General features: G+C 40.4%; 1 protein-coding gene across 5 annotated transcripts in view; it reads right to left on the bottom strand.

Moving 5' to 3' along the window:
• The window catches only part of CARMIL1 (capping protein regulator and myosin 1 linker 1), a 192027-nt gene that overhangs the window by 11799 nt on the left and 164587 nt on the right, over positions 1-15641 (bottom strand). For all 5 annotated transcript variants that reach the window (XM_086894882.1, XM_086894910.1, XM_086894899.1 and 2 more), the window contains 4 exons: positions 12242-12308; positions 11727-11923; positions 7339-7445; positions 4763-5195 (listed from right to left, as the gene is read on the bottom strand). In XM_086894882.1, the coding sequence (XP_086751008.1) occupies positions 4763-5195; positions 7339-7445; positions 11727-11923; positions 12242-12308 (804 nt within the window). The remainder of the gene's footprint in view (positions 1-4762; positions 5196-7338; positions 7446-11726; positions 11924-12241; positions 12309-15641) is intronic.

Genomic DNA, 15641 nt, shown 5'->3' with positions numbered 1-15641 from the left:
CAAAGATATCTCTATATCTAAAATCTTCTTGTTTGAAATAAAACTCTTTTTCTGAAGACCTGGATTTTGAATATGACTGGTGAATTATCTTATGCTCTTCTACATGGAATAATAACTTTTCATTTTAGATAAGCAACTACACAAGTAGCAGTGCTTACATATTTACAGGATTCCTCTAAAGACCAACAGACCTTACCTACTGAAAAGTGTTTAAAGCTACCTATCACAAGCAGCTCTGGGTACTCAGTACCTCAAAAGAAAAAGGACTTCTGGTTTATGTGCTGATATTTTGCCCATCTTCTATTGTCAAAAATGGGTTTCCTAAAGTCTTGGCCTCAAAAACAAAAAAACAAACAAACAAAAAAAAAACCAACTGCAGAGAGTTTTGTCATGTCATAAATAAGTGAGCTTGAAACCTGTGTATTTATCAGGAGAAGCTTAGTTATGCAGCACTTGTAAAATAACCAGCCTCTGTTTACTGCCTTACCTGCTACCAAAGCTTAGGCAGACGGACAAATGAAAGGATTCCAAAAAAGCACATAGAAGTAGGTGCAGGATACACTAAGAGAGAAAGCCTCATAAAGATAGGACTAGAGATAAAAGTGAGGGTTTTTTTTAAAGTATAAAAGTAGGGATAGACTTCTGCAGGCAAGCAACTTCAATCTTGATCTTTATTTGCTATTTCAAGACAGTTAGTGTGGCAAATAACTTAAAGCAAATCATTTGTTCTGATGACCCCTGCATTTGGTTATATACCCATGCATAAGTCACACTGATGTGTTCAGGTCACTGCTACTACTCCAACACCAATTTTGACTGTCCCTCCCATAGCATTCAGAAAACTCCACCATGTGCCACACAGTGTACAAACATGATCACTGTCCTTTGGGGGTTATGATCTGAAAGACTGCAAAGTATAGCATGTAGTTAAAAGTAGGACAATGGGAAATGTAAGAATGAAGAAAATGGTTACAAGTAGCAGGAGTACATACCTACTACTACTACCACCTAACTACAGAAAAACGGATGTTTTTACAGTGAAAATAGTATTTCAAATACAAGCATAAATAAATTATCTCTTAATATCCATGCTGGCCATGTGCCTTTCCCAGGCATTTTAAGAGAAGATGATTTTGGGGAGTGATGCAAGACAGTGTAGTTGACCTTACAGATTTACCGATACCTCCACTTTTCTCATGTAATTTCACAGCTCCTAAAACAAAGCCTCTGTTTAATACAACAAAGAGAAGATGCTGAGTGTTTACCATTCCTGTATAGGACCTGGCTATCATCACCCAACCTCTCCTCTACAAACAGGTGAACACTTAAAATGGCACACTGCATTAAGGAGGGTGCTATTAAAATAATCATTAAGCTTCCTGTACTGTAAAACTACCCTGATACAATTAAATCTTCTGGACAGATGAACTCTAGAAATGCTGTGACTTGTAGGGCCAGAATATTTATCTAAGTTGTCCATACAGACAAAACAAAGTCACCTCCAAAGATAGCAGAAACATTAGGACTTTGTGCCACTGGGCAGAAACATAGTTTTTATTCCCATTTCTTGACTGACATGGATATTTTGAGTAAATTATCAAATATTCAGCTCCTAAAGTTACACATTTTTCTATAAGACTGTCTTGGCTATATATTTTTAAAGGGAATACCACTCTACTTTTGCTGGATTTTTCTTCTGTACCTTGGAAAAAACACCCTTTTTTGCAACAATCTTTTCAGGGAATTCTCATGAACTTTCACTGAGAAACTAATTTTCTTATTAAATACTGAAGAAAGATGCATAACACTTAGCTACAGTAAATGACTTAGGAGAGCTGCATGACTGTATGAAATTAATTTCACTGCAGTTCCTTCCTCCCTCTCTAGTTATGGGTCTATTGGGGAAATCTGACCGTGTACCATGATAAGCAGAAAAGCCAGTGCTGGCACCTATTAGTGTAGTACTTAAAAATGAAATTAGGATGTGAGCATTTTGGCTACCTACTGTACACACATTACAAGCAGCTTATGGCCCCCAGACAACACTAAACACTGGCTGCAAAAATTTACCGTGAGAAGTCAGATCAGTGCAGGTGAATTCATCATGTAGATAAATAATGCACAGGCCATATTTTTAATAGGAATTTGTGCAAGGCTGGGAAACACTGCAGAGCTGGGTGCCACTGAGAGGGAATGGACAGGCTATGAAGGATGGTCTCCTTGTAGGCCTTGCTCCAGGTATTTAAAAATCCAATGTGTAACACTAGATGGAGCTAGAAGATCTATTTATTTCTACCCTGAGGCAACATTGATCTGCAAATACTTGACTCTACCATTAGTGCCAATTCCCACGTTGTATTCCAAGCAAGAGAAAACAAAAATGCATTTACCATCTTTCCATCTACTCTGCACCTGCTCATGACTTTTATCTGTAACAAGACTGTGGTAGGGTATGAATGAGATAGTAAATTCCTTCTGGCTTTGTTTTCACGTAAAATAGCTCAGAATGTAAGCAGCCATCTGTACCTTACAGGAAAATTTTCTGTCATACTGAAATTCTGATAAATTTGAAGATGTTACAGAACTTGATATCATAATCATCCTAAACAGTGTAGCAGTGGGATGCTGTCTTCTGCAGCTCAAGTGTCAGGATACTGTATGATTTCCACCTTCATGAGTATCACGAATAAAAGTGAAAACCTAAATTATTTGATGTTGTGAAGGATGAAGTATGTGAAAAATGCTTTTGAACAGCAGTTCAATTTTATGTCCTCTTAGCAACATTAAGGATAGATAACTCAGTACTCTGCTGTGTACAGATTCCTATTTTAGTTAAGTTTTATTGTCACTCTTTTATCTATGTATAAAGACATCGTTTTGCATTCCATACATATAAAATTGTACAAAAAATAAGATCAAGAATATTATTTTCTTCTAATTTTAACCTGAAATAAGAGGACTAACCTTTCCAGACAATAAATAAGTTTAAGTGTGGTAAAAAAAACACCCCAAAACCTTGAAATGGGCAACAAGAACTTTTCCTTCTGATGGATGAAATTAAAGTTTCCAATTAATGTTATGAAAGCTCACCAACTGAAGAGGACTTTTACTTTCCCCCACTCACAAAAAAATTTATATATGCTAATATTCTACCTAAGTCATGTCCTTCCAGATTTGACTCACTGTAGATAATAAGTGTTAAGAACCCAAAGAGCACGAAGCACACACAATTATGCACTTGTAAAAATTCATATAATCTAGAATACCTTGGTATTTTATAAACTACAGGAAGGGCATAATACTCTTATTTAAACTCATATGGCATTTTATTTGAAAACTTGATGCTTTAGAAATCAATGAAACTATTCATGGGCATCACTTAATACCAATGAGAAAGGAGGGTATCGGTCATTCTTTAGAAAAATCGTTTTTGCACTGAGGATCCCTTTAATGATCCATAGACAACTGAATTAATTTGAATCTGCTTATGACAAGACTCTGATGTCTGCAGGAACAGCTCACACATCATGGGAAGTACTGTAAGACTATGAAGAAAGGTAAAAAAATGGACTTTGGGTGCCTTGCTTGGCCATGGCAAGACAACTCTGTATGTGTTAAAGGAAGGAAAACACGACAAAGCAGGACATGAACTCTGTTGTAAGGTAAGACCTTTTACATTACAGGGGGTAGTGATGGCAAATGGGGAACATCTGAGTGCCCTGCACATGGAATAGAAGGAGAGAAGTGAAAAAAGGCTGATTCTTTGGTACTTGTGAAACATGCCAATTGCAGCTGGCAGGAAGCAGAGGATAATAATGGGAAGACCAGTGGCAAATGGGCATCAGGCAAAATAGGCCACCACAGAATGCTTTGGAGAAATACAAGGATATTCCACTCTGTACATCTGCAGAGTGAAGCAGAGTTCCTGCCCAGGATCAGCACATCACAGAAGAGAAAATTACAGAGAGCAAAGGGAATCTGGACAGACAATTTGAAATAATTTTTGAACATGTTATTTTCTTTCATTGTTAATATACAAAATATATAAATCAAAGGCATAAAAATAATTAGCTGTGGTACAGAAGGACATAAAAATCAAAAAATGCAACAAGAAAAGTACATGCCAAATATTGTAAACAGTGACTGGTATCCAGATTTACTTCTCTGCATGGAATATATAATTTAATATACAGCAGACCTCTCCATCCGTCTACATCATTTCCTGAAAGAGGAGAGTACAGCCAGCCACCACTGTAGTTAACTCTGCCACACACCTGAGGTACTGGTGTGCAAGGGGCACACAATAAGAAGCCTGTCCTAGTTTTACCTTTTCTGAAGCAATTCCAGTATGCACTGTGAACAAACCACACATCATACAGAATGGAGATACTGAGCTGGGCTTACTAGGTGGCTCTGAGTTATTCTGTGATATGTGCAAACAATTACATGTCCTCTTCTGTGTTTGTGATGGTCTGACATCAAGTGTGAGGGCAGGCATCACACCCTCCCCAAGGGCAGCGAAAGCACAGGCTTAAGGGTGCAACTCCTGCTCCACCTGTCTGTGCCTTGGCCAGGCTGTTTGTGTTCAACAACCACAGCAGAGAGCAAACCTCTTACAAGAGCACCACAATCCCTTTTGGAAAGCAGGACTGATGTGACAAGCCCCAGCCGCCAACCCTTGCAGGCCCAACCCATCTCTCCTGAAGACACACAGCTTTTGCTCCCTTTTTTAACAGCTCAAAAGAAATCAAATTGCCTTCACCTTTTGAGCAGAGGCTGCTCTCTTCTCCTGCTTGGCTTTCATTTCTGCGAGAAGTCCACTGCCCATCACTTGCACACCGTACCTCCGGCCTCCCTGGGGGCTTCCCTTGCTGTCACCCCTCTCAGCTTTTGCCACATCATCTGTCTGCACCTCCTCCAGTGAGTCTGGTGTCTTTAATTCCTCAGATCGCTCTGCACCACCATTCTGCTCTGCAGGCTTTGCCTCCTTCTTGCTTGTGTCTAAAGCTGGACTTTTTGCAGCGACCTTGGGCGAGGAGGGCTCCTCTGCCACCGACACAGTCTGGGGGCGTTCGGATTTGGAGCCTCTCGATTTGATTAAGTTAAGGAAACCACTCTTCCTCGAGTCCCTTTTCTTCTTCTCATCACCTGCTTCACTGTGCTCGCTGCCATCTGAACTTTTAGTTGATGGTCTCCTAAAAAAAGACACAGACATTTCAAACTTTTCTCCACTCCCCTCCTCCCCTTTTTAAATAGCATTGAACAACTGCTTCCAGGCAAAGCTAATCTTTTGCATGACCCATATATTGCCCTGGGCCCAATCATTACCTGGTGTCACCATATTAAAAACAGGGCAACTAGCATTGATCATGCTATCTTGGGGATTCCTGTGCTGCTTTGTGCAGTTGTTTCATCTGCACTGGGGGTCCAGCTGTTTCTAACACTGGACAGGTCTAACCAAGCTGTCTATGCATGTGTATACTGGGTTTGCATAGCCAGGTTTTGGTAGCAGGGGGCCTACAGGAGTGCCTTCTGTGTAAGGAATCCTGCTGAAGAGGAAGGAGCAGCAAAGAATGTGTGATGAAGTGATGGCAGCTACAATTCCCTGTCCCTGTGTGCCACTGGGAAGGAGAAGGTAGAGAAAATCAGGAGTGAAGTTGAACCCTGGAAAGAGGGAGTGGTGGGGAGAGTTTTTTTTTAAGATTGGTTTATTTCTCATTATCATAGTCTGATTTGAATGGTAATGTATTAAATTTATTTTCCCCCAAGTTAGGTCTGTTTTGCCCATGACAGTAACTGGCAAGAAATCTCTCCCTTCCCGTATCTCAATCCAAAAGCCTCTCATAATTTTTCTCCTCTGTCCAGTAGGAGGGGAGTGATAAAGCAGCTATGGTGGTCACAGGGTCAGCCCAACACAACATCTAATTTCACTCTGCTCTGTTTTTAGAGCACACTGCCTGTGGTTTGTACCTGCCCATTACTAAAAGGAGAAGAACTTATCTAGGCACATGTTTAACACAGCTTTTGGGAGATCTTGTTCCTTAAGGACCCTGTTTGAAATAGGAACTAGCTAGCACAGCCACTTTCTCTCAGTAAAGAATACAGAGGTCACTTTTATAGTGCAGATGCTCATCCTCAAAAAAACCCCAAAAATACAAAAAAAAAAAACCACAAAACCCAAAAGAACAAACAAGCAAAACCAGTCCCTAAAGAATCCAACTGCCACTATGATTTTCTAGAGGCATCTTCTGAGCAGAGTACTCACACTTTAGGGCAAAGCTGAGCACATACACATTCACATAAAAGCATCCAAACTTCTTTGGAACCACTGATGTTCCAAATAAAGATCCTCAGCAAAGAGCATGGCCAGGGAAGGGTAAACAGGGATGGGGCAAGTTCACAGGGACATCTGAAATGAGCAGCTGGCAGGCACCCAAGGGAAGCACAGGAGAATGCATGCCTGGGAGCACCCTGAACTTAACCTGCTTAGGACATTTTTCAAAGCTACCATAATTTCATGCCTCCACACAGTATATCACGCATGGCTTCATGTGCCACTATAGGTATTTATAACTCATAGTGACTTTAGAACATTTGCTTTTCCTGGCATAGCTATCTACCAGTGAACACTTACTGTTTTCCTTAATGGATGACACATACAGCACAGAAAGAGTCATTCCAAATTGCCTGGAAAATCACCCTAGCTTTCTTATCTACTAATGGAAATACTCTGTGTGTGCACGTGCACAAACATGCATGAATTCAAGAACATCTACATGCATGGTTCTGTAAATATACAGCCAGCTCCAAAGCAACTGCATGAGCTCTATAGCCCTTATATAAAGAAGGAGACATTTTTCACATTAATATTTTGCTTAAACCTGGAATACTACAAACTGGTGAAACACATCTGTGACATATTTCAAAACCAGCATAAGTCTACTGTCATCTATGAAAACGCTGTACCCAACAGCACTCCTCACTAGAGAGAAACACCCATGTGTACAACGAGCACTGGGGAGACTCACAACCAATACAAAGATCTGCTTCAGCTCTAATGAGCTGAAGGGTAAAATGAAGTTAACTGAATCATAAAAATACACACTCATCATGAATGCCCCCAACATGGGAGTAAAGCAATTTATTTCAAAGTAGTCACTTTTAAGGGCAGGTAATTAAATTCACAGTATCTTGACTACTAAGGTATTTTCTGACTTTGAGAACAGCAATCCTGGATATTTGGAACAGGAGTCAAACACAGCTTGAAAGTGTTGCTTGCCCAGCTATCGGGATGGACTTTTTTCCTCAAACAACTTCTAAAAATTTTTTTTTACTTACTTTGAATCCATTTTTGTCACTTTCTTAGTGAAAAATTCATCCACACCTTCATCCACTCTCCCCATGAGGCCATTCTGATCCCCTTCTGGTGGTACTCCTGCAGACACCTGACAGAAGGAAAAACTCTGCTGTTATATAACAATCTAAGCATGTTTACTTCAGTGATAATAATTAAGAGTTAGGACATTATAAAGATTAGGTGTGCCATCCAAAACTCAGTGCAGACAACAGTATCACCACTGGAATTCCCCCTCTCACCAGGCCTGCTGATTCATTATATCAAATGCAAAGTAACCCCAAACACCAGTGACAAACTGGATGCTGCAATGCATGAGACCAGGAATCAAATGCCTTGGGCTTAAGAGAACAGAGGACTAGGTCAGTCAGACAAGCAAAAAAAAACCCAGAAAAAAAATAAATCCTGATCAGAGTAAATCCTGAAGAGAAAGTATTCAACAGCCAGTTGTGCCATTACTTAAAGAAAAACCTATGTTTTGGATTTTGGACTTAAGAAATTTTGAAACAGAGTTCCAGCAGGCCAGAAGGGCCTTTTATAATTCATTCAGTCTAGCACTTCCAAAAGCAGAGACTCTAAATACAGAATCAGGTGTTCCACTTTTGGAACCAAACACAGACTTTTGCTTAATGTCTGAAAACAGCAAACTTGCTCCACATCTTTGGTTTCAATGCCCACATTTTGAATATGGGTGACCTCAGGCATATAAACCAGGCTGGCTTTGAAATACCTGCCAACCACAAAGGCCTTGTGAAGATTAGCTGGTGACTCCACAGCCTCCTCAAGATGAAACAAGCAGTCTCCTGGGAGGAGTTCTCATGTGGACTAGCTCCTGTATGTGGCTTTGATGTGGAAAAGTTCTATTACCACTAAAGGGATTTCCTTCAATTCAAATGCCACAAGGAAGCCTTTTAGATGACTACAGAGGACTCCCCAAGACCCAACCCAGTTGTATGCTGGGTAGTGCTAGGGACCAGGACACAGCATAACAGGGTTTGTAATTTGAAACAATTCAAATCAATGAATCTTCTAGTTGCCACCACAACTTAAGAGTAATCCCCACTTTTCTTCTGATGTGGAATACAAACTCTTTTCTATGCTTCAATACTCTTAAAAGCTGCTATTAATATCAAACCTAGTCTCATTAAGTCAGGAAAATGGCCTTCATATGAACCAATGCTTTGACAAAGCCATGAAACTCTTTTTACTTTCCACCCCTGAACCCTGTTATTTTTGCTATCAAAGATAATAGTTAATATTTTGTTGATACCTGCTGTGGCAATGTAATACTGATGTGAAAGGAGCCCACCTGGTAACAATCGCTTTGTTGCCAGTCAAACTGGCAACAGATTATCTATAAAGAACAGTTCTATTCTAAATTGGCAAAATGATTTATCAGATTTATAACTCTGCCACCTTTGGTATGTTCCGTAGAGAACTCATTTAGCTGGAACATCTGACACTAGGCAGGAGTGCACATGCCACCTCCTGGGTTGGTCTCAGTCACAAACCCCACCAAAACACAAAATAGAAGCGAATGACTCATCATAACAGAAATGAGAAACCACTTCATATTGATACTGGAGTCCTCCAGATAGTAGGGATGAACATGAAAGTATCAAAAGCAAGAGCACCTCCTGAAGGGTCCTGAAGGGGACCTAATTCCAAGAGCCAATGATCTAAAGCAAATGAGAAGATCTACCTTGCAAAGAGAAAACAATCTGCATCTGAAACAGCAGAAAGTTCCTAAAAATTAATGAAATATGTACAGAAATATTGAGGGTCTAATAAGATCCTCAAGGCACAGTGTTGCTAAAGGACACAAAATGATTCACACGAATGCCTCTCAGTGTTAGAACAGGAAAGAAGCAGCTTTATTCTCTGACTCCAGTATTTATAGATTCTTGACAATGACCAGGGATTGGATAATTAAGTTACCACCTTCCCAAGCACACTGGTCATGTGAAATGTCCATCAAAAGGCATTTCTTAAAAGGAATGTGATAAACAACTTACATTTATAGAACTTTCATGGGGAAGTAACTAAAACTAGGAAAACATTATCAGAAGGCTTTAATTTTCAGGGTGACAGCACAGGATATTCTTATAGCTGTTTATTGTAACACTTTTTAGTGTTAACATTTACTGTAAGACTGAGCTCTGGTTTATTTTGTGTTTTACCCTCCTAACTCTAAAAAAAAATAAGTGTTAAGTCTTCATTTGTCCTTTTTATCTCTTTTTTGACTTAGTCTAAAAGTAAGCATGTTTCTTCGTTAAGGAAAAAACTGTCTTTGAAGCAGAAATAAGTAAGATGAATCACAATCATTAGAGATTCATCTCTTTTGCTGTACTAAATCTTCACATATGAGGGAAGAATTCATGAGGTTAAGATGTCACAAAAGTCTAAATGATAAACAATTGTTTTATCATTTTGCTTCAAAGTTAAAGCTACTTGGGAGTGGATGGTTTTCAGTTTTTCTTTTTTTCCCTCTCATTTTCCCCCTCTCTAAACACTCATTCCAGTAGAAACTCAGGCAAAACTATAAATCTTTCTTCTGCCTGCCCACCTAACTCAAGTTAAAAGTTTGTTTCTCTTTTTTCTCTATTTTCTCCTTTCTTTTCTTACATTTTTCAGCTTCTGAAGAACAAATCTGTTTTCCAGCAAAACCAGAGAAGTACAACTATGACCATCTGAGACCCCTTGAATTACTAAATACAAATAATGGGAACAGCAAACAACCCAACAGAGCTGCTTTAAGCAGCAGAAAAGGTCAAGACTTTGCCTCTCACATTTCAAGTGCTTTCCCTAAGCACTCCTTTCTGTACTCTTGAAGTGGCAAAACCAGCAGCAAATCAACCCTGCAAGCAATGCCACAGTCCACTCATGACTCTGACCTCCAAAAACTGGCTGTTAATTTCCAGAAGCATCAAAACAAACATCTTAAGTCTTTCAAAAATTTGTTTGGACTCATTTTGAGGTCAGAACTAGTAAGGAACTAAATAGTTCATAAAAACAAGACAGGGACAAATGAGTTTAGCTTAAAAAAAACTCCTTTCAATTTCTGCAACTAAATAAACTCTCAGTTTCCTAATTAATTCAATATGGATGAGCATTCCTACAACACTGCACTATTACGGGAAGTAAGACATCTCCTCTACAGAGAGTGACCTTTTTGTTGCTGTTAAAGCAGATACCATATGCCCTAATTCCATGCCTGGTAGGGAAGCACTTGCCCCTCCCACGCCCCTACTCCTTCCACCTCCCTGTGCTGATGGCACAGGATGCATTGAGTTAGGAAGCAACTGGGAAAACATGTGTGTTCTGCAGCAATGGAACTGGGAGAAGTAAACACAGATGTGTTTGCACTACAGGGAGACAAATCCATTCTTCTGCTACCTCTAACTTTCCCAGTGAAGCACAAGGGAATGGAAAGTTGGCTTGAATATTCCCTTTGCCTAAATGTTTCTCCCTTTCCAAGTGGTACAAAAAAGCGCTCCACTGCCTGGTATCTTTCTCAGCATTAGGGAAATTTTCAAGGATCCTCTCAACTGGAAATCCTCAGGAAGCAGAAGAGGCCACAGGCACTTATTACGAAACAGCCTAACACAGAGAGGCAGCGGCTGCCCCTTGATAGGGCTACTTATCATATCAGCTGTGCTCTGTTGCTGTGAGATAACTCTAACTCCTCCAGATCTGTCCTTACATACCCTGAGGACACACCATCACAGAAATAAATCTTTGCTGATGCGGTGTGCCAAGGAAATGGAACTGTGGGAACTCCACGCACGTATATTGAGTTCACACCAATGCCTTTCGTGAACAGACAGTGCTCTTCTGTTTTGCCTTTCTAAGGCAGGCTCCAGCATGAAAAGCAGATCTGTGACTATGCAGATTTGCTGGCCCAAACACCATCTTCAGTTTAGGAGCTGTGGGAAGCTGGGTGTCACAGAGCAGCTCCTCTGAGAGCTGATAGAAAGAAGAATTCATGCCAAGTTACCACATCTTAATGCAGGCAGAAAAAAGGATTAAGACTGAACAAACCCTTGCAATACAATTGAAAAGTCTCATGATATTCTGTACATTTCCTGTGAAACCTCCAAGCACCTCCAGAAACTGCTTCCATGAAAAAAAAAAGAACAAAAGCAAAATAAAAAAGGATAAAACATATCCTGGATTCAGGCTGTGTCAAACAAGACAAAAAGCTTCTAATAAGGATAGCACACTGAAAGACATGAATACCAGAAGAAAAATTAAGTAGTTGCTTATGGCTTTTACACCTTCAACCATTGTCCTCATTACACTGCAAGACTCAACTCATGGCAAAAAGCAATCAACACACGGCATTGCCAGCAATGTTTAAATGTAGACTCACTGCTGCTTGACTGGGCTGCTGCTTTTTATTCCTTTTGGGCCTTAATTTTGTAAAGTGTTCCAGTTTCCTTCCTTCTTCTGATGGCAGCTCTGAAATGAATCCAGAAGTTCGTTTGTCTGGCCTGCTGGAAGGAAATGGTGGGTCTTCGATATGGATAGGTACTTCTTCCAGTGCTTTATCTAGATCAAATTCCATTTCTAAGAGAAATCAAAACTTTCTAATTAGATTTAACATGATACTTAGAACAAAAGACAATGCCATTCCTCTTTTTGGTGGCAAATAATTATAAGCACATTCAGGGAACTTAGCTACAACATCTCTGTGAGCAGACGGAGCACTGCGAGCAACTATTTACCATCAAACACATTAGCAGCATCTCAAAACAAAGCAGCCACTGTGGGCCACGAATGCAATCCAGAGGGAGGGAGAATCACCTGTGCTTTTCAATCAAGAACCATCTAGAACCACCTCAGGCAAGCAAAGATACAAAATGGTTTTAAGGAATTCTCACTTACCAAAAGCTCGGGACACTGGCCGGAGCATTCTACTGTGTATGCTTTTCCTTTTTGATTTAGGAGTCATCTATCAACACAAAACAAAACAAAAATTACTTTAGTGAACAAAAGAAAGTACAACAAAATAGTTTTTCAAGCTTATGAATCCTTTAAAGATCTGATTTGATTTAACACCAGAAGGGAATGTTTTTTTCACTCCCTCTCTCATACACTCAGAACTTTTTCTAAATCTAGATTTTGTTCAAATGACTTTGAACAGAACCAGGCAGGTAATTAATTTTTTCCACTAAAAGTGCAGGCTGCACACAGGATGGTTATTGAAATTGTCCAAGCTTTAACTCTTTGATCCCCAGCTGTAAAACAAGGGAACTATTAAAATATCACCTCTGCAGAGATCATGAGCGACTCATTTAAGACTTAATTACTTTGTCCAACATTGCACAGTTAATGACAATACCAGGAATACCCCTTGTTCTGGCTTTTATTTTTGATACAAAATACACTTCCTCAGTTCATTTGTTAGTGGCATGTTACTGGGAATCTATGCTTCTGGACATTACCACACAACTACCAAACTTCCCTAGGAAAATGAGCCTTGGAGAATACAGCCCTTCTTCAAAAAACAAAAACATCATGTCAGTGTTGGCCGTATCTGTAGCAAACGCATGACTTCCCTGGACTTTAGACACATTGAGAAGAGGTGGAAAGTTATGTGATATTAGCTTTCCGATCTTCACATTCCCAAAAAAAGGAGTACATTTCCTTAAAAGTGCAAACACCCAGATGTAGGACTCAAGTTTGTTCTTTTTCGAAGAAAGTTGTCTTTCTTGTCTTGACTGAAGCCTTCTGAGAGTTTGCACAGCGAGAAAGACAGTTTTGCTACAGCAAATGGATGCATCACCTATTCCAAACCTCTTAACATAGCTCAGCATTGTCAGACTTTTTGCTTAGAAGTTGACCCACAGGTTTTCTCAAAAGTTAATTTAAAACCACCAAGCTTCTATAAAGATGGGCTCCTTTCTGTGTACATGCTGGCTTTAGTGATACCCATAATACTTCAATTAACTTGCTAGTCTTGTAGCCTAGTGACTTCAAATGTAGTGGCTTCAAATTCTGCAGTGTCAGTCAGCAAGCTGTTATGGATTGCCACTCATTAACAGAATTGTTAATAAGGTTTAGTAGTATCAACTTTATATCAGCCAGAAAAGACATAGTTGGCATTAACATTTCAGACGAGTCATGAACTGTTTAAGGCAAACATTTGCTAGTTTTTATGTATGGAAAGTTCAGTGCACAGACTTGCATGTGCTGAATTCATATTCTCAAAGCAGTCACAAGGATCACTACGTCACTACTCACATGCTCAAGGTTATGACAGGTTTTTGTGACGTGACAGCTATTACCCATGCTCTCAAGACCAGAAAAGGATTTGAAGACTCAGGCAAGCAAAGATACAAAATGGTTTTAAGGAATTAAAATTAATTAATCACTGCCACTGAGAGTGGGCAGTGATAGCGCTTGCTGGGCAACAGAGCTCTGGTTTTATTGACATGTACATTGTTGGGGAAAAAAAGATACCTCCAGCTATTGCAGGTTTCCACTTCCACATTTGGCAACCATCAGTAAATGACACAATAGTTTCTAGATCAGCCAGGCAGTAGTTTGCCACCTGAGCAGACTTACTCTGACACTAATGAGCAGGCAAAGCGTTGCTGCATCAAAAGGTTAGACACTACTTTCAGAGTTACCAACAAATTAAATGCATTTGATGGCAAATGGCTGGGGAGGTGCTGAATTTTTTCGGCCAAAACTGCAGTGGACTGTGCTGGGCAGCCTTGGAACTGCACACCTCAACAGCTGTCCATCCATCCCCCAAACCTGAAACAACCAACGCATTCACACCTCACGTAAGAAAGAGTTGAAGCAGCTCGGCATTTGGGGGACAGCAGATCAGTAGTCCTGGTTTCATTTCCAGACATAACCCATTTCTCTTGTTAAGATATATTCACATGCATTTTGGTCTGTTTCCTGATTTTTCTGGGTGGTGTGACTGGAAGTTCCACTTAGCATATACAGCAACTCCTGTGCTAAAGAAGATCAGAAGGGAGGACAGCAAACACGGCTGATGAAGACCTCTGTCACTCAGCAGCTGCACAGCCACAGCCAGTGCTCTGAGGGGATGAACACAGACAAGCTGAGAGCTGCCTCGGCCCACGGCAACAATGCAAAACAGCACAGGGCAAGTTTTGAGGTTCCTGTGCAAGGACTGGAATGCTCCAAATACTTCTCCAACAGCCAGGAACAGAATGATTTCATTTTCCTTCCCAGACAAGAAAATGCCCCCAGATGGCCCTGCAGAGCTTGTGCTGACGACCATAAGCCAGTCTTTCTATAACTTACTGTCAGCTTGGCATGATCCATCAGCAGCTCGGTTGCTGGGGATAAAGGCAGAGGGATAGAGATGCTTCCCATTTGCTTTAACAGCATGAATAACAGCCCCACACACACTTTTATTTGAAAACCTTCTGTTTTCTAGCCTGTTTAGGAAGTGCACAGATGAAAGGCTTCTTGCCAAGTGAACTTTCTAGATCACATACAAAGCAAAATGGGTCAAACCATCAATTTAAATAGGCCAGTGTGCTCTTTTACAAAATATTAGGCTTAATCTCTGCTTAACATCTCAGCCACCACACAGTCTGCTACAGCAGCAGTGCACATGTCATTGCTAGAGGAGATATCTCAGCTCCCCAGCCTGAGCCCCATTTCCTATATTTCATAGAAGCAGTTCAGCTTTGGCAGAAGTACATTTTCTGCCTCTCACCACCTCTGGCCCCACAAGCACAACGTGGCTCTCCAGCCTTACGCTTCCCTTGTGGCCTTTACAGAGGAATAGCTGTTAGTATTATCTCCTCTCACACATATCTTCCACAGACTTTCCATTCTAGCACACCACCTCCTTGTTTTGCCTGCTTTTCCATGAGCACATTCTAGGCTGCTTGGCAGAACAGAAAGAAATATTAACTGCATCTCTGAAATTTGAGAGGACCTCTTGGAAGACTGCATACACCTATGCCACTGAGATCTCGGGAGATGGCTCCATGAACATACCCTTCTGCAGTAGATGGGAGCCAGCAAATCTCTACCACACTTCCAATAAAGGGCTTATTTACACACAGTCATGTGGCCTTGCTAACTTCAAACTCCCAGGATCTCTTCCCATGATCACTTTCCCAGATTCCTCCCTTCTGACTGCCTTCCTCACAAAACTATCTGAGCTCTCTGGAGTTTTCTCTCCAATTTCTGGAGAAATTGTATTACCAGCTGTGGAAGAACACTAGTACCTTGGGAATTAAAAACAACAACTGAAATTGTGTTCTAATTTTTGAATTGCTAGGAAACA

The sequence above is a fragment of the Cyanistes caeruleus genome, chromosome 1 (assembly GCF_971803275.1).
Source record: "Cyanistes caeruleus chromosome 1, bCyaCae1.hap1.1, whole genome shotgun sequence".
Classification (NCBI taxonomy): Eukaryota; Metazoa; Chordata; class Aves; order Passeriformes; family Paridae; genus Cyanistes; species Cyanistes caeruleus.
Note: the sequence above shows the minus strand (reverse complement) of the source record. Positions and strands in the feature narration are given on the sequence as shown.